We start from the raw sequence: 20,618 nt of genomic DNA, 5'->3' as shown, positions 1-20,618 counted from the left end.
AAGGTTCTCGACTGGGAGGCCATTCCTTTCCTGCACAGGATTTCACTTCTGCAAGGAGCTTTTCTTTTACTTCTGCTCTAGCTTCCTGATCCTGTTAAGTTGGAAACTCCAGGAAAAGCTGGAGGCCTCTGCCCTTTACACAGATAAAAGCTTTCTCTCTACACAATTCACCTTCTGCTCTCCCTGGATTGCTAGCTTCTAAATCGAATTACTGGGGAGCGTAGTATCACAGCCCCACTTCCCACTCCCTGTCCACTTGCAGCTCTACATTTCTAACTTGTTGATGGGCTAGCAATGGGGATCATGTTTTTATTAACTAGATCAACTAACTGCAGAAATGCAATGCACTGTTTTCTTAGTAACCAAGGAACAACATAGTACAAAGAATTCACCTGCTAGCTTTCCCTCCAAGTCATCAATTCAACTGCTTGCAACTGCTATCCTGATTTCAGTCATCTAACTTAAGGCTCAGTGGGCAAGATGAATAGCAGATATAATCAACACATGCCACAGTGGCTACTTTTTAAAAGACTTTTTAGAAGTCTAATTTAAAAAGCAGGATGGGAAGAGAAGAAAAAATGACAGAAAAACAGTGGCAAGACATGGTAAACTAATTTATGTATTTTTCCCTTGAAAATTAGTTCTGTAAGACCTGCAGTGCTTCCAAAATAAGTGATACTAGCACAAATAAATATTGCAGCATTAATGTTCTGCAATTCCAGCGCATCTTCTCTCTGTAGACATCAAAATATTTTTCAGCAATATTAAAGACTCACAACACAAGTGTTCCATTCATTTTTCATTTGGCTAAACTGTGCACAGGAGAATTTAGCACCCTACTTTAGGTCACACTGCATCAACGGAAAAGTAATGAGAAAATACAACTGAATGTCAACAGTGGCACCAGATCACACTAGACTTATATAGTTATTTTAAGAGACTAAAATTTCTTCAAGCATTTAAATATTTTCCTATTAACAAAGTTTTACAGCAGCTCACTAACAAAACCCTGTGGTAACTAGAAAAATATTCATGATATCAGTAAGATCATGGTAACAGAGTCTGGCAATCTGTCACATCTAACAGCAGGAAAAACAAAAGGAAAAATCTCATTTGAAGTGAACATCAGTACACAGTTCTTCACATTCATCAGCATATGCACGTAAAAGTGTTTTTAAAGAGAAAATGCACTTAAGTTAAATATAGCTTACTTGAGAAAAGCAACCAATATTAGTATTTATTCAGATAACTTTATGTATTACAAGGTTAAACATCAGCAAAGAAATTCTTCTTTCTATAGAGATTATTACAAACAGAAAACTGTTACAGAAGAAGGGCTTACAGACTGAACAGACTGAAGCTTGTTTTTCTTTTTTTACTATAAAAGGCCAACTTTCTCACCTCATTAGGGCAGTCTTGCCCCAAGGAAATCAGCATGTTCCAACACCCAAGTGAAAGGGAACACTGTAATGCAAATAAATGAATAAAAAAGAACTTGTTGTGAATGACTGTGCAGTCATTGCAGGTCATTTGCAGTACTAAATACACCCAGATCACACGTTGAAAGCTGACTAAGCTTTGTCAACTGAGATAAGTCAAGAAACTTTGTCACTGTTTTTTTTTTCTTTCTTTTTTTAAAACAAAACATCCTTCTGTGAGATTTCCTAAAGTGTTTGGATTGGCAATTTTTGTTCTGAAACTGTCTCCAGTGAGGAAGAGCAATCAGGACTGTCACAATAGTTGAGAAGTTTCCAACATTACTCCCTCAAAGACAGTGATGGCAGATGCAGGTTTCCATTTTTTTTCCCATGTTTTATACAACTGCTGCCATCTTTTTCCTCCATTAGTTATCCCTTTGATGGCTTATTTTCTTTTTTGCCCTATCCTGCCTATCACTTTTTCTACCGCTCTTTTCTACTTTCTCTTCAATTTTCCACTTTTCTCCCCACATCTTTTTTTTTTAATTATGATTTTCTTAAGATCCCACCTACTTGTAGGAAAGCACTGCAAAGTCTGAGAGAAAACTTGCATAAAATTACATACACCAGTGTTATGCAAACAGGAACACCCCACTGTTCTACCCTACACATCTCCCGTAGGCCTACTGACTAGCCTAACATATCGGTCTCCCTCCCCTGTATTCCATTAATTTCAATTCCCTTTCTTGCAAGTCCATTTGCCTTTCAAGTCACTATGTCCCTGTTCACTGTGGACCATTACCTTCTCCACCTTTCTCCCTTTCTTCCCTGTCCATGTATCTGCTCCCCAGTCATTAGAGCTGCACTTGCAGTCCCTCCACCACCCCAAAGATACCCTCCTTCACACCTGATGGGCCTCCCATCAAAGAATGGGAGTAGAGTCAAGACCAAGAAGGCAAGCACTATTTAGCAAGGAAGGGTAGGTGAGAGTCACAACTGGACCTTCCAGTTTATCAAGTAATTTTGTTTAGCAGTGACAGAATGCTTTGAAACCAAGCAGCAGGTTAAAAAAAGGGGGGACAAAAAAGAAATAAAAATCAAGAAACTCCAGTCACTACCTGAAAGCTATACAAGTCTGGTTTCACAAGAAGAGAAGAAATTGTCTAGCAAAGAAATGTTAATGGTTAGGTCCAGAGAAAGGTGCACTACAAAGGCAATTGTAAGGAACCCCAGAACAGAGAAAATTAAAATGAGAATAGGTAAAGAGCTTCAAGAGTGCCTGGTGAGAAAGAGTCAGCTTCAATGCCTCCATTTTACAAAATGGGAAATTTTAAATGCTTATGGAGATAAAATCTCCAACACTTCCTTTTCATTGTCTGTTTTTCCCATATCTCTTGAAGGTATAGCTTCAGTAATATGTGTCATTTATACATTTCTGAGCAATACGTTTATTTGGAGCTTTTTATTTTGCTTTAAAGTCATTTATTTCTACTAGTCCTATCTACTGATAGGATCTTCGAACCCATTGGTTAAGGAGAAACAGAAACACCCAGTGGGAAAATAAGAAGCTACCATCCACCTCTAACTCTGAAAAATTCAGGAAGCATACATATACACTGAAGTCACATACAGTAACTACACACACAGATAAATGTGCATCACAGTATAAAATTAATTCTGGTGCGCTTACGGAGAGCACTGAATACACACAGCAGTAACTACCTGGGAGGAACTTATGAAAAAATACCTTTAGGTTGACTGATCAGTAGTTTTGCTGAAGAAGTTATACAAAAATAATCTATCCTTCACATTGAGTGTCTGTTTACTAGAAAATTGACAGTACAGGACTGTTGAGGCTGACAGGCAACACTTATTAACAGTGACACTCAGTTTTCCATACTGCCACTTTGCAATGCAACTGCATAATGGGCTGACATTTTCTTTATAAAACAGCTCAGAAGACTGAACTCTGCTCTGTGCAGCAGCTGGAAGTACTCTGACATACAACAGAAAACAAAAGGAGGGTTTCACATGGTTAAAAATACTACGTTCCTGCCACATGTCCCTAAGCGCATTAACTTGGTGTTCATCCTTCCACTGGACTGCTGAAGTTGGCAGAACTGAAGACCACCTTTGGCATGTCTGTAACAGCAGTCAGTATTTTAATGAACTAACATGAGAGACAAACCACTTCAGTCCAGCACAAGAAGGAAATTTTTTCCATTTGGCTAGATTAAAAAAGCCTCTCCTTGAAGAAGACATAGTCTAGACAGAGAAGAGACATAGTTCTGGGTCTTTTTTAATTCCCTTTGCTGTCAATAAAATTCTTAATTCTTTATTACTAGACAGTTTACAGACAAGCAAAAAACAGTTCATGCTTTGTAACAGACGTGTAGCATTGTCTGAAGATCTAGTAAATGATTTGAACTGCATAGAGCAAATCTGGGACAACAACTTTTACCAACATTGTGTTACTAATCACCACTTCCCTCATTTATAAGTATGATGCCTCTTGACTCAGTCCAACTTTAGAACCACCTGTTTTTCTCAAAATGGTTTTTAACTCATTGAAAAGATGGACTTCATTATCATAATAAAATAAATAGCCCATCTGATGTATTGTATGAATCATTTTTTCTGCAATTATATTCGTAATTTTAGGTTAGCAGTTTGGGATATTACTTTAATCTTTTTGCATATATATATATTTCTAAATACAAATGTTATCAATAAGAAAGAAATCCTCAAAGGGTATTACATCCTTCTAAGTGCAGCACAATTAAACCTATTCAACTAGATGGCCACGATTTGGTATGTTCCATAAGCTACTGATTTTGAAATTACACTACAATACAAAGGAACCAATTTCCATATTAATTTTCATTAATGCAATGCCTTTAAGATCAAGGATTCTCTTCATCCTGTTCTTGCCTACTGTGAAACTATGGCCTGAATACCAGAAAAATGTAACATTTTAAAGGCAAGGTCTGCAGAGAACTCATGTATTCAGAAGAACAGCTTTCACTCCCAAATAACATGTTTTTTGTCATTCTGTCTGAATCCAGACTGATCACCTGAAAAGCTTAACTCAGGAAACCTTCCAGTAGTTATTCTGTGCTGAAGTTTGTGTTTTGTTCAGGACCAATTCAAAATACTTCAAAGATCTGTTATATGCTTTTCCACACCAAAAATAAATAAATAAATATCACTGTAGTGTCAAAAAAAGAAATATAAGAGAGTTTGGTGACGAGTCAGCACTTCAGTTACTAAACCCTCGATAAATATACTTAGTCTCTTTGAAACCTTCCAGAAGATAAACAAATTATCATAAGTGGACACTTGGTTGAAAACTCATCCTTCCATGAGTTTCCATCCAATCCAATGTGGGGGGTAGATCCCCCCCACATTGTATATCAAATGATTGATCCTCACCTCAGAATTGACTTCACACTAAGTCCTATTATGAAAATACTTGTCCCACGGCCATTTCATCTGCATACACTGCATAATACAAGAACAATCCTTTGTATAAATTATGCATGTTTGTGATTCATCAAGCTCTTTTTCATAGACATGGTTTTCTGCACCACTGGGTAGAACGGCTCCTACAGGAGGTGAAGTCAGCCAAAAGAGAAGCAATTCAACCACAAACAAAAAAAGATTAATTAAAACCACTAATTTATGATAGAGAAGAGGGCAGCAATAACTGTACACTGCAAATTACGTAAGCTATATTTGTCCATATATTGAGGGAAAAAGGCACCTACAGATTCTTATCTAGCTCTGTGGTAACAGTAACTCTTCAAAATGGTATCTGAATAAATTTGACCAATTATATTTAAGAAGTTTTAAAAATCATTAACATGCCAAAAATTTACTTCTTACAGTTTTTCACGATGAGCTGTGTTACATAAACATTCACTTATTTTCTCTCCAGATTGCACTATATTTTTAAAGCCATTATGGATTCCTATTTTATCCTACGTCTGTTTGATGGCTCAAAGCAGATGGTAGAAATATTTAGTTTGTTTTCAGTTTATTGTGTACATACCTTATACATGTTTAATGCAGAAAGGATGTGACTCAATAGCAGGAATGAAGGCCATCCCATTGCCCTGACTACTTCTCTGGACAGGAGGAGAGACTGCTCCTCTCCTCAGAGCTCCTCAGCACGTGCAGCTCTTGGCATTGACTGGTAGAAAGGGAGGGCATGGAAGAAACCTGAAGTAAAAAAGCTGCCAGGAAGACTGAAAGGCTAAGCCACTGTGTGACTGCAAGTAAAAACACTGCTCTAGACACCAGAGGAAATCGCATTGAGTTTGTGTGACTTGGGAAAACTCTGGAAACTGCAGGACTGGAAAGCAAGTCTGTAGGAAAGGATCCACCTCCAGGGTACATAAGACCAGGTCTTCCTTTTCAAGGGGCTTAATAACCTACCTAGTAGAGTTTTCCCTAGTTAAAAAGATACCTTCTTTGAGATTTTGAGAGCATGCCCTAATAGAACATAATTCTAGCTCCTGGGAGGTTTCTGATATCTCCTGGTTTGCTTAGCTTCAAGTAGGGAAGCGACATTCCAAGTCTCTGTTCAAATGAGTCATGAAACGCACCTCTAAATGAGCTTTTCAAAATCTCTTGAGAAGAGAGAGAAAGAATCAAATGAAGGAGCTACATAGACACTTGAGCTATCAGTGCTAACATGTGGGAGTAGTAAATCTCTTACAGCCCTACAGTTTAGCAGGAAATGGGGATTAAGTTCTTCCAATATAATTTTGTTTTCTAAAAATGAGGCATGTAGTTTACACTAGTTGCCTACAGTCTCTCTACAGTCAATGGGGAGAGAAAGAAAATATAGTGGATGATCATCCAATTTATTACAGACACTTGTGTTAGTATATATGCTCTCTGGAAACACCTTTTGATTTCACTGACTAGTGAAGAAGCTCAGAAGACAAGGAAAGCTAGAAAGGAAAAATCTCATCCTGAACTACCTGCAGAGTTAAGAGTTCTCAGATTCTGAGTTTTCCATGCATTCCCTGTCACATTATAATGTAAGCAGAAACAGATATCTATCCGTTTACGTGGTTTCAAAAGTGACAAGTGCTTTATTTGCAATAACTTCAAAAAGATGAAAGTGTCTAAATACAGTAAGACTCTCCTAAAGCATATTTGATTTGTCTAGAAAATACTGTAACAGTACAATGAACATAAAAGTGTTTTGCATTATTAAAGCATATATCTTAAGAAGATATTGACATTTGAAGCCCAAATTTATCTTTACACTATGTTCTTAATTCTGCCAGTCAGACAGTCTGGTAGGAGGCCTAGTATTACAGCAAAAGGACTTACCATAATGCAGACCCTAAGAAAAGGCCATTAAGGTAGCTGCTCTGAGTACAAGTACCAAGACTGGCAAGCAGCCCAACATGGAGACAAACATGCTCATGCCAACAGTATTACTTGCTTTCAACACCGCTGCTAACAGTGGTATCTGTCATTTCTGCCACTGTTGACTGTGACATCCGATCAAAAAAGTAGTTTACAAACCTCTGACAGAGTGAAGCTGTTTGAGTAAAAAGATTATGCATTCTGTGAATTCAAAGTATAATATTTAAGTAACATGGTTGTAAGAGATGCTACTGGAAGTTCCCAGGCAACAAAGCATCCATTATACTGAAGTCTTAATATTATGAGCAGGTCAGAAACCTGTAATATCTTAAATATTAATATACTGATGATATAAATAACTCAAATTGAATCAAAATAAAAATCCAGAAAATTATGACAACTTAATAAGGGTTTAGTCATTTAAGAGGACAGAGACACCTATGAAATGCACTGCATAGAGACATGCTATTTGGGTTTTGTTTTCTGCTAAATTTTATTTCACAGAATCACTGAGGTTGGAAGGGACCTCTGGAGGTCCCTAGTTCAATCCCCCCCCTAATCAGAGCAGGGTCAGTAACAGCAGACTGCTCAGGACTTTCTACAGTCAGCTACTGAATATCTCCACAGATAGAGACTACGCAACCACTCTGGGCAGCCTGTTCCGGTGTTCCCTGTTCTAGGGTTCAAGCACCTGCACAGTAAAAATGTTTTCTCATGTTTGAATGAAATTTCTTCTATTTCAATTTGTGTCCATTGTCTCTTGTCCCATCGCTGGGCACCACTGAGAAGAGTCTGGCTCCATCTTCTTTACGCCCACCCTTCAGATATTTAAAAAATACATAGGTAAGATCCCTTCTGAGCCTGCTTTTCTCCAGGCTGAACAATCACAGCTCTCAGACTCATACGTTAGACATGCCAATCCCTTGAGCATCTTTGCGGCCCTTCTTGGGGAGCCCAGCGCTGGACACAGCACTCCAGGTGCGGCCTCACGAATGTTGAGTAGAGCCAAAGGATCACCCCTCCCTCCCAACCTGCTGGCAGTGCTCTAACAGAGCCCAGGACAGAGTTGGCCTTCTTTGCTGCAAGGGCTCCTTGCTGGCTCATGCCCGACTTGTTGTACACCCCCGGGCCTCTTCTGCCAAGCTGCTCTCCAGCAGGCTGGCCTCCAGCCTGTACTGGTGCCTGGGGTTATTCCTCTCCAGGGGCAGGATTTGGAACCTCCCTGGGTTGAACTTCATAAGGCATGAACTCAGCAGGCCTTTAGTCTGGCTGCCTGTACTTAACTGACAGGCTTCATTCTTTGGTAGCTGTGACAGCACGCTGTCCTCAAAAAAACCATGCACCACACACCATACAGTTACTAGGAAGGGAGTAAAACCCTGTGCAGTGTAGCAGAGCCCGCAGCATTCTGGAAGGCCTCCTTCTGCAAGTCCTTACATCACACAGATCAGAGGGCAGGAAAGTGGTCCAGGAAAAAGCTCTCTTTTACTGCTTTTCTATTTTCCCATGGTGGTGCATTAAAAGTAGCTTTTGCATTCAGCATCTTTTTCACGTTTTTAGCTTCAACAACAACAAAAAGCCCTTCTCTAACTATATAATCTTCTGCCACCAGCATCAGTCTGTGGGTTCAGAATGACCTACAGCAAAAAAAGAAAGTTACCAAAGCTTGTAGTTTGTGTTGCCCCAAACTGTACTGAAGGCTTAAAAAAAATAAATTCCTTTGACTTATGGTAGTGCAAAATAAATCCAAATTATTCTGAGGTAATTTTCAAGTGGCACACAGCTTAGAGACAGTTAAATTTACCTAAAATATATATTTTAATGGAAGGGATAAGTATATTATTAGACCAAGAAATCTTGTAAAAAATTTCAGCAACTCTAAAGAGTTTCAGTTATTCTTTTCAAGATTTATCAAGGTGCTCAAAGACAAGACGAAGATTCAGATAGACCACGCACTACACGAAAACCATAGATGGACGGATGGAAGGAAGGCGTATTTAAATACCGGAATCTAATGGGAAGCTGAAGCAGTTCAGGCTAGACGAGCAGTGAGGTGGACTGAAAACTGGCTGAATGGCAGAGCTCACAGAGTTGTGATCAGTGGCACAAAGTCCAGTTGCAGGCCTGTAGCTAGCGGTGTCCCCCAGGGGTCAGTAGTGGGTCCAATCCTGTTCAACTTATTAATCAATGGCCTGGATGAAGGGACAGAGTGCACCCTCAGCAAGTTTGCTGATGAGACAAAACTGGGAGGAGTGGCTGAGACACCAGAAGGCTGTGCTGCCATTCAGAGGGACCTGGACACGCTGGAGAGATGGGCAGAGAGGAACCTCATGAAGTTCAATAAAGGGAAGTGCAGAGCCCTGCACCTAGGGACAAATAACCCCAGGCACCAGCACAGGCTGGAGGCTGACCTGCTGGAAAGCAGCTCTGCAGAGAAGGACCTGGGGATCCTGGTGAGCAACTTGACCATGAGCCAGCAACATGCTCTTGAGGTCAAGAAGGCCAATGAGTATTGCCTGCAAGTCAAGGGAGGTGATCTTTGCCCTCCACTCAGCCCTGCTGAGGCCACATCTGGAGTGCTGCGTCCAGTTCTGCGCTCCCCAGTACAAGAGAGAGATGGAGCTACTGGAGTAACTTCCATAGCTTCCATAGTAGCCCTTCCAGTGAAGGGCTATTAACATGATGAATGGACTGGAGCATCTCTCATATAAGGACAGGCTGAGAGAGCTGGGACTCTTCAGCCTGGAGATGAGAAGACCGAGGAAGGATCTTATCAACAGGTATCTGAAGGGAGAGTGTAAAAAGGATGGGTCCAGACTTTTCTTAGTGGTATCCAGTGATAGGACAAGAAGCAACAGGAACAACCTGAAACACAGGAAATTTCATCTGAATCTAAGGAAAAGCTTTTTTACTCTGAGGGTGACTGAGTGCTGGGACAGGTTTCCCAGAGAGCTTGTGGAGTCTCCATCCTTGGAGATATTCAAAAGCTGTCTGGACAGAGTCCTGAGCAACCTGCTCTAGGTGACCCTGCTTGAGCAGGGGGATTGGCCTAGATGATGTCTAAAGAGCAAATAAGCTCTTACTTTTAGTCTATAGGCCTCAACATACTTTATAAGAACAGAGGTAAAATCATCTCCATTTTATTGATGAGGGTGCCAGGGTCCACATAAATAAAAATAATTCAGTGTGATATGGCTGGTCAATAAAAGAACGAAGAACATTGTTATCCAAAGGCCTGGTATTATATATCACGAAATGAGAGAGTGCTTTCTGCACAGATACCACATATGGATGGGAGTTCTCTCTCGCTCTTGAGATACTGAAACTTGCTTCACTAGAAGACTATAGCAAGCAATAGGAAACACGAAATCAGATCACAAGTACAGTACATTCATACGAAGCTGTACTGATTTCTGAAGAGCAGGACAAGTAGTTTAAACTTTATATAGCATTGGTAGCCAAAGGAATAATCTGACATTGAATGCAGCATGATCTTGTAAGATACCAATCAGAATGATTGGCTTAGGATAGGCTGTTGTTCTCAGCTGCCAAAAATACTGTCCGCTTCTTGTGAAAAGCTATGCCAATGATTTAAAATAGATATTGCTTTCAGATTAAATCTTAATTATTTAACTTAAAATATTTTATTTTCTCAATATTTATATAGTATGACACAATGAAACGCTTCTATTATAGTACACCTCTCTGAAGTACATAAGGAAAAGAGTGAGGAACACATTAATAGGTTGCTTGTACAACTTATATTTTGAAAACTTTCTTGAAATGATAAAAGCCAATAGCCAAAAATTCCTGAAGCACTGACTCTAAATACTTATTGTCTAAAATGAAATACATAAATTAGTTAGCACCTCAGAAATTATACTTTTTAACAATATCCAGTTGGAAATAGCATTGGTTTATGGCTACACCAAATTTAAACCCAACAGAAAGTATTCTGCATTCTTCTATGTAGCAGGGCTTTTCATCTCATAGAGAAAAAAAGCATAAAAATACATGGTTTGTAAGATCAGAGTACAACAGAGCTAGCTAAAGGAAAATGTTTCTAAAAGGAAGTCTAGAGAACCTCACTTTCTATGTATCTCAAAAATCTATTGGTTGAGATCTTGGACTGGTTTGATTATGAGCATGTAACTCACCTCTCTCAAAGAAAGGATGGTGTAATTGCTCACTCCGCTATCCCTAAAGAGGACACTGTTACATAGTCCCATACATCATGGACACCGTTCTTTGATATCTGCCAATCTGGACAGAACTCTATTTGGAGTGTCAAAGCAACTGCAGAATTAATTGTAGAAATGACAGTTGAGAAACATTCGTGTGAATAAAAGAGTGACAAAAGGGCTGCTTCCCTGAGCTTGATACTGTCAGGTTCACAAATCAAAGAAGAAAAGGACGTAAACACTCATGTACCCTTTGAATTCCAGTATATGCTAGGAAACAATACTAAAGAAAGGAAAGGGATGGTATTTTATCTATCACCTTTCTTTTACTAGTCCATGATAATACAGGCTAACAGGAGTCCCACCTGGCTCCTCTTAGCTGGAAGACAGTAATCAATACAAGATTACTGAGGCAGGAAAAATTAGAGACATTTCAGGAAAAAAAATCCAAAATCCAAACTTCCGTATGACTGGAAGCAGTAACCTCCTACTTTCAATAACAATATATAATTTTCACATAACATATCATTCATCCCCGAGAGGTAGTCAACTAATATTTTGATTCTTGAATTTTAGCTTTTCTCAACAACTTAGCTATCATCCTTTGCAAAAAAGGATGAATGATGCAGGTTTTACTCTCCTACCATACTTAATGGTATGTTTGATTGTTGAATTGGTGGTGAATTCTCCAATTCAGAAAAGCAAACTAAACTAAAATCAACTTAAGCATTTTGCTTGTACAATGATTTTGAGAGATTTCTAAAAAACAACATAGAAATGCATACATATCAAAAAGACATACTGGAAGTAAAATTACATGCATTTGCAAAGCCTTTATATAGCAAACAGCTTCTTCATATTAATTCTTTTCCAGATCTGCTATCTTGCTTCTGCTGTAGTTTGAAGCTTGTACTGACATGTGGAACATACTAAGAGGAAATACTCTGAAAGCACAAAATTTAATTTAATAACTAATCCAATTTATTAAATGATCACTTCATTACAGAACATTTCCCCTTCCTATATGAAAGCTGGGTTTACTTATAATTTAAAGCAAGGATTGAGCTCTTGTTTCCAAAACAATATTTATACACTTACTAGGCATATTTAGTTTTACTGCTTGATTTTACTGATTCATTTTCACTTTTGTTTTATCATGTGATTCAACCTTACAGCCTGTTACAGACTTCATATTTCCTGCCTGATGTTTCTGAAGTTTAGATTAATAAATATGTTTATAAACAACATATTTATGTTACCACTTTGGAATTACATTTAACATCCTCCACACAGCAGTACACATTTATCTACAACAGTTTTACTTTCCCTCTGTAAAATACTAACTTCCTAGTACCTCTATAAGAAGAGCCAGAATTTTAGGAAATTAATTTCTCACCGACCTACTGTTTTCCCAGGATGCTTATAAAAGGCATACCAAGCTACAAAACCAATGGAAAAATTAGACACAACTGTTTAAATTATTATTTGCCCTTCCCATGCTTTAAACTCAGGACAGATGATAAATCACTTTTATTCTGTGACTGAATCCAATTAACACATCTATAAATAAACTGGAATTACTAATTAGTTTTTGGGTTTAAAAGCTAATAATGGGGGGGACAAATGAAAACTGTACTTTAAAGTTGCACGTGCGTTCAACACTGAGATGTAGAATTTTTAAATTTCCTTATTTCCACAGAACACAGTTAACTAATGAGTTATAAGTTATTTCTGTGATACTGGCCATACACTGATAGCCTATTGTCCAATGTTTTAAATGCAATAAAAAGGCTTATCTACAGAGTTTTCAAATTCTTTCTTAAACACTGGGCGTTTTCTTTACCACAGCATTTCAGTTTGGCTCTTTTGAATTGCTGTCTCTCCCAAATAATGTAAACCTTCAAATCAAATAGTAGTTATCCTGCACTTCAAAGAGATAGCCGTGGCTTATAAAGCTGTGGCTTATATATTTTTATACACATCTTGACCCTTTCGTTCATAGAGGATTTGTTGATCTTCTGTAAAAGTATTTTGAGGAGCAACTGTATACCTCTTTCTAGCACACGTCTGTAACAGGCTGTCATTTTTACCAGAACCAGAAGAACTCTCCTTCAGATGAAGATCTCTAAGTTTTGATGTGAAAGAGCTTATTAGATAGCTTCCAAGAATGGTCAACGTGCTCATTTAATTGGGTCAAAATTCTCTTCTCCTTTTCTTAATTGATTAGATAAAGCAGTGTAAGGATAAAATTATGTGCTGCATAAATTCCCATACAAAAATGAGGTTAAAACAGTTCTGAGTGGGAGCAAATTTCCATTATATAATAATAAAAAAATATCATTGATGTTGCAATTCTCCCTTTAACTGCATCTAGCATGAAATAACAATGGAATAATGGTTAAATTTAAAAATAACTCATTACATGTCATACATTAAAATGACCAGTTACAGCACTCGGAGTATCACTGACTCTGCCCACTGAAGACAACAGGTGAGAATCATATGATCAAGGCATTTTTAGAATTTGTAGTCTGGAAAAAAAAGTTGTGGTTTTTTTTTTGTTTGTTTGTTTGTTTTTTAATACGCATCTCACCTGGCTTCTATCACAGCATGGCAAACTCAGTGAAATATGGTTCTGGAACTGTAAGGTCCAAGTTAAAAGCTAATTAAAAAAAAATCAAATTACACTGAGACATGGCATGGAGGTGCTAATAGAGGCAACCTAAAAAAACCCTCTAGAAGCTACGGAGCAGAGGGATTACTGAAGCATTTCTTCCCCTTTTACTACCCATAGAGATCTCCCGGATTTCCCAGATAATAAAGTATTATGGTGCTAGAAAACATTATCAGGTGCAGGTAGTACCAAGCACACAGAACATCATCTAACCTACTTCCCTGTGCTGGACCCATGCAGGGGAAGGTCACCAGAGCAGGAAGGTCACACCTGAGGAAGCGCTTCCCCGGCGCACACAGCCAGCAGCCTGGCCCCGACCCCTGCGGCCCCACCCCTCCACAGCCCCGCCCCCGGAAGGGTGGTGTGGAAGCTTCCAGAAAACACGCGCGCGTGTACATACACCCACACCCACACACACACACCCCACCCCCGCAGCAACCAGACCACGCTGGAGTCCCTCGCTGTCACCTGTGCTAGCGCTCCGGTATCGCGTGGCCCTTCCCGAGGTCACCCCCCTTCTGGAGGCGGCTGCTGCGCTGTGGACATGCATCCCCAGCCATGGCAAACGCTGCCAGATGTATCTGCCTAGGAAATTGAGTTCATCACGCACCGTGGGTTCGCGAACGTAAAATCAAAACATACTCTAAGACATCGTGGCCAATCTTACTTATTTTTTCTGTTTGACTGACATAGCCAGGCTTGTGAGCATTTTCTATCTTCTTTGGTCAAACATTTTTTTCTAAAAATCCCTGAATATGAGATGATGTTCACAAACAGATCTGTTGGCTGAAAATCCAAAATTCTGTCCAAAAAAAAATTTAAGGAAAAATTTGAGACTAGCCCTACACAGCATACCAGATTGTTTTCTTGTTCCTTCTCATATATAAACACCTCTATGAACTAAGCAAACTGTTTCGCCTAAAAAAAGAAAAAAAAATGCAAATTGCTATCACTATTTCTATTTTTAAATCTAAACAAAATGCCACAATGATAAGTGCCATGTAAGCAGGCAGAAAGGGAATTACAGAAGAACAACACAGCATATCCTAATGCAGCTACGATTCCAGATAGTTTGAAACACATGACCTGCTTATCTGTTTAGGTGCTTACTTTGTGCAGATCACTAAGGTGTCTGAACGCTATTTCTAATCCAGCAACCCTGATACTTCCACTGTAATAAATCTAATCACCAGCGAGATGCTTTCACACAAGGGATGCCCCTCCTAGAACAACCAAGGTACCTTTCAAAGCGCTTTCTAGTTCAGAATTCAAATGCCTTCTCTGTGAACATACTTGTGAAGTGAAAATACGGTTGCTGTTGAGATTAAAAGATTTAGAATACCTTTATGCACCATGGCTCAAATACCACAAAACCTCATTTGAATACACCTACAATTAAGAAAGATACCCTTCCCAAACTTCTGACATTAACTATTTCTTTAGGTAAAATCTTGTATTTTAACTTGTTTTCTCTTTCTGCCAACAGGTGCTGACAGACTGTTTCAAACTTGTTACTTGTCTGCTGTTTATCTTATCATTTCACTGATCTTCTAAATCAGCAAATTCCTACCCTTTAAAAACTAACAGAAATACTAACAACAGCATGAGTACTTTACATGAAATGTTCTCTCATTCTTGCCTCCCCTATTATAATAATTGATGGACTGGAATTTCCTGTGCACTGGCGTCTAGTGCTGTCTCCCCCCTTTTCATAAATGTCTGCTTCAGGTAGATGGACAAATTCTGTACGTTTAGAAAGCAACAATTGTATTGTGAAGACCATCACCATGACCTACAATGTTTCAAAGTCTTAAAAAGCAATGTAATTTAAAACCCAATAACAAGACATTTTAACATATCACCATCATTTTAAGACAGAACCGTCTGACCAACTGAAAGCAGTTTTCTCCCTTGAAGCAGTTTTGAAATCATGTCTAGAAGGATCACTAATTCCACAGGTATCCAAGCTGAAAAAAGAAGAGAAAAACAAATTGCTTACAAGCCAGTACCATTTCTTTTAGACTAGAGCAAAAGGTTAGTATGGTTCTTATTTAATTTTCTTTTAGCACCTTTAATCAGACAACCGAGTCCTAGAGAAGCATATGGCATGGCTAATCTATGTTACTAATCATCAAGATAAATCATATTTTTCCAGTTTCATATGATCAAAAAAAAATTCCAGGAAATGAATTATTTTCAGAATTTAGGAGGTGCAGAACCAGTTCCAGTATAAGCAGCATTCACAAAACTTCATAAAAGACAACTGTAAAAGAAAATCAAATTGCTTAAAAAGAAAAAGGGAGCTTTCTAGTGCATGAAGGATGTAAATGAGAATTCAAGCTTTAATTTGTGATGGTAACTCTGAAGAAGCTACAAGCTGGTGCAGTCTGTTCCTTTCAGCATATCTAGGAATTGCCAGCTTTTTATCTCTGTGGAACAAATATTACCAGAAGTATCTGAGATTTGTTAGCTGTCCCTGTATTGCATTGCAGATGCCATACACCAGATCGGGGCAGGAAGATATTAAATTGCTGTAGGGAAATCCGTAAGAAAGGGCCTCCTCAGTATTGCTGTTCATCCTTAGCACAGAAGGAAGCTCTGCAGAAAGCTTGCAAGCAGCTTTCAGTTCTCTGTTCTAGGTTCTTCACAGTCACAGAGTGTCTGCAGACATTTGACTGTGCAGTTTTTAAAAATGTGGTGTTTTAGCAGTATGGTCTTTCCTCAGACTTTTTGGTATCCTGTAAGTCAACAGACATATCTGTATATTACAGAAATATACCACATGCTTGGATCAGTGCATCTGACATGAAGACCTTTAAATTTAAGTCTACACCTGCCCTAAACATATACTCTGAACAGCATCGCAGTACTCTGGTCCTGAGGCAATCCATCACAGTGAGGTTACATTCACCCTGCTGAACATTCTACCCTTCAAAATAGCATAGCTTTATTAAAAAATTACTGGGAATGGATCCTGGCCCATGCTGACCATTGAATCTCACACAGAATTTTTTTAAGAGAGGATTAGTTGTACCAAAATCATGCTTAGGCCTATTAGCACAATTTAGCAATACAAATGTTTGAGTTCTGGTGCCCGTGGCCTACTTCTGTTTAATTTACAAGTACAGACACAGCCTGTGTGTCAAGAGTCTGTTCCCTAGCCTGTGGGACCACAGCCTGTGGTCCCTAATCTGTCCTCTAGGTACTACTGAGCTTAAACATGACAGATATGGGAGCACTCTTTCTCTGCAAAAGGGAGATCAAAGTGAGCCTGAGATCTGCCAGTTGGGCACATGTGACCCTCTCAAAGATACAGATGTCTGTAAAAGGAAATGCAAACTTAGAGTTCAGAGAAGCTTAACTGCTCTTTCTACCTTCCAGCGCCATAACTAAAACCTTCAAACTCCACACCTTCCAGATAACCCAGGCTCAAGCAGTGTATTAACTATGATGCGGGAACTAGAAATTCACTATGATGCGGGAACTAGAAATTCACCCTCTGCTGAGACACAACTGAGAGCATTTATTTTGAGGCCCTTACCAGAGCATGACTTGCACTCTGTCCTCCAGAGAAACACTACCCAGGGCAAGAAGGGGAAACCAAACCTACGGCCTCTATTGTGGATTGATTGAAAAAAAGAAAACATACCAGTTGAAATTAGCAGAGATGGAAAGCAGTGGAGAAAAAAAAGAGCAGGTATTAAGTGCATTTACCCAGTCATTTTGGTATAATACAGTATTTTATATCCAAGTATGTCTGTTTTGCTTTCACAGAACATCTGCCCCCTGCAGCAGTCTGGAGTTTGCTGCCTCCAAGTCAGCTATCGACTCCAGCTTCTGAAGGGCCAAGGAGCTCTAAGTGTATCGCTGGCAGCTCCTCCATTTGCTTGCCTGTATGATTTCTTAGGTCATCTGCTCATTTCCCACCAACTGATGCAACATACTAGGCTAGGCTTCTGATTTTTTTATATAAAGAGGCATTTGGGACACTTCGTGAGTGCTAGAGCCATGGCCAAAAAGAATGAAAAATGAAGCACGAGGGACTGAAGCATGAGTGATGGAAAAGGCTTCAAAACATGGAAAGCAAAATAGCTGATATCTCAACTGGAATGATGCAGAGGCCTGAATTCCACCAGTCTTCACTGTGGGGTATTCATTCAGTATTATTTCTGTCTCTTTCAAAGTTTATTTTTGCATTTTTTTGTTATTATTAATAACTAAATACTGAATAAATTTGTGCTGGAAAAAAAGTTAAAGAAATGAAGAAAGAAACAAGGTACAGAAATGGGGATACCTGCAAACCCAGAAAGAGGAACCGGATCTTAAAGTATGTGGGAGAGAGGGAAGAGTATTTTTCCTAAAGGTCTTGCATCCTGTCAAGATCTACCTTCAATTCAGAAAAAAAATATATATTTTCTATATAAAGAATTAAAAAATGAATCACTCCCCTCACCTCCTTCATCATACAAAGAGCGAGGTGGAGGTAAATGTGACTGGAGAAGAAGTGATATGGGGATAGACTCTATGGATATACTTAGTTTAAGAGCAGGAGAAAGCTATCATTGTTTGCAATCCCATCTTTTCATACATTTAGAAGAGATACATTTAGAAATCTGTCTAGATGGCAGATGTTTCTTTTTTTTCCCCCATGAAAGAGCTAGAACCCAAAAGCTTGTTTAGAAATTAGCTAATGAGCTACTGAATTCTGTGTTAGTCAGTAATTGGTTGTTCAGGAAAATGTTTGAGGATGCTATGTAACACATTTGATCTATATTCTGTGACAGTCCCAGCTATTTATCCTGGCTTTGGGCTTTATATCTCAGTATAGTCAGGTTCATTTTGTTCCAGGTAGTTAGAAATAAAAGGCTCTGGGACAAGAGACCTCTTGTAAGAAAATTTGTCTATGTATTGATGACTGATATTTCCAGAATTCTAAGAGCTGTCAAAAAACAGTCAGATGATAAGCCAGTCATTTGACTTTCATTTAACTCACTAAATCAACAACCACAGGGAGATAAGAGACATCAACTACTCTTTTTATAGATAGATAGATAGATATACATATATAAAATGATACTTTGTGCCCCAGAAGCTGGGATCAGCTACAGATATCCAGTGCAGGTATCACTGAAGTGACATTGTTGATGCTAAATTCAATAAATCCCAAGTTTTTTACTTTTTTGGTTTCAGCAGTGACAGCTAAATATATTTTGGGCAGCTTTACCCACAACTACAGCAGAGGTTTTTCCTTCCTCATCTCCCAGTGGAGGAGCAACAGCTTCACTTTTCTATCCACAAAATCCCATGCAGAAATATGGATGCATGCATTGCATAACACATGTCCAAGTGCCTCAGATTTACTGAACTTGTACCATACAGATGGCCAAAGCATGCATGGCAAGTTGCAATAGCTGATTCACTGCCTATGTACAGAAATATTCTACTGTTCATGTGTGCACTCTGTGGTGGACTGTGCATTGATTTCACATTGAAGCTGTATGTGAACGTGTGGCTAATTACTTATAAACAGCAGTTAGTTGTCCAGAATTGCCAGACGTCTCACAAAAGAAACATTCAGTCATTAGTGTAGAATAGCAAGACATCCAGCTGTCCAGATAGAACAGCAGCAGGACCTCTGGATGTCCCAAACTGACCAATTCCCTTCCCCCTCTCTACCTCCGTAACAAAGCTTTGTAATATTACAACAGTAATTTTACAACATCTACTGAAGCTATGATGGTTTCTATTTAGTAGGAAGGATAAAATTAAAAAAGTGGATTTTTCTTTTAATTCTTTCACATCAAAGGGAGTAGTACCAACAGAACACAGAGCTGCCATAAGGCAACTTCTGGTAAAGAAAGAAGAGGAGTTACATTTTAAATTCTTCAGGACTAGAAGAGTCTCAGCCTTGGTATAATTCATAGCACAACAAGGTTTAGCTCTTGAATGACAAGGATGATGACAATAAAAGATTTTTCAAACTAAACAGTTGGACCAAAGAGGCACAGAACCTTCACTCACTGGTGAACCCACTGGTTGAGGAACCCACTGGTTCAGTCTTGTGTACTAAAGAGGAAAGTTGATGTAAACTCTCAGTAGATAGTAAGATGAAAAGACAGTATTTTCAGAAGAACCAGGTCCCATATTTACACGTTTTATGCTACTAGGACTCTAAAGCAAGAATGGTTTTCTCTAAAACTTAAAAAGTTACAGTACATATTTGATATATAGATTATTAGAAAAATTATGACAAATGTGTTTATACTGATTATATCCTTTCCCTTCCCTATCACACAAAATTTTTAATTATAAGGTAGTCATTTCTAATCATGACATTGAAGTAAACATTGCTTTTGCACATTTTTCACTGTCATAGTCACACTTCCTAAGCAAGAACTCAAGGTCCATGTTGCCAGACTCAAGAGGTTAAAAGAAACACATCCATCCATCCACATAGTATGCACCTTCATTCTCCATACTCCATTTCCTTTGTAACCTCTTTCCACTTTCTCATATGCCCCCCTGTTCTTTCACTGTTACTCTTTACAACACTACCATAAACATTTTTTCCTGCATCTAAACCAGCTTTTCTTTTGGTTATTCAGTTTCTCCTGTACTGAACTACCAAGACTGCAATACTTACTATACTAACCTAATCTTCAATATAGACTTACAGGAGTACATGAACAGAACAGATGTTTTTATACCTGATGTTTATCAAAGATCTCTCAGATCAGACAGTAGTTATCCCCTTCATCGGGGAACAGGGCTGTGTCTTATTCTTATGTCACTCACACTGTAAGAAGAAAGCCCGGCTGTCACTCTCCAGCCCTGTACATTTGCAGAAAAGCAGATATAGGTTTCACAAAGCCCACACACCACTGAAAGAATAAGCTCTATATTTGTCAAAAGTTATTCTCCTAGTCAATATAAACAGAAGGAACTTCAGAGGAGAAGATT

General features: G+C 38.7%; 1 protein-coding gene across 14 annotated transcripts in view; it reads right to left on the bottom strand.

Moving 5' to 3' along the window:
• RIMS1 (regulating synaptic membrane exocytosis 1) overlaps positions 1–20,618 on the bottom strand; it is a 356,720-nt gene that overhangs the window by 269,251 nt on the left and 66,851 nt on the right. For all 14 annotated transcript variants that reach the window (XM_064508655.1, XM_064508656.1, XM_064508658.1 and 11 more), the window contains exon 2: positions 15,548–15,625. In XM_064508655.1, coding sequence (XP_064364725.1) covers positions 15,548–15,625 — 78 coding nt within the window. The remainder of the gene's footprint in view (positions 1–15,547; positions 15,626–20,618) is intronic.

The sequence above is a fragment of the Dromaius novaehollandiae genome, chromosome 3 (genome assembly GCF_036370855.1).
Source record: "Dromaius novaehollandiae isolate bDroNov1 chromosome 3, bDroNov1.hap1, whole genome shotgun sequence".
Lineage (NCBI taxonomy): Eukaryota > Metazoa > Chordata > Aves > Casuariiformes > Dromaiidae > Dromaius > Dromaius novaehollandiae.
The sequence above is the reverse complement of the archived record's forward strand: the minus strand, read 5'-3'. Positions and strand labels throughout refer to the sequence as shown.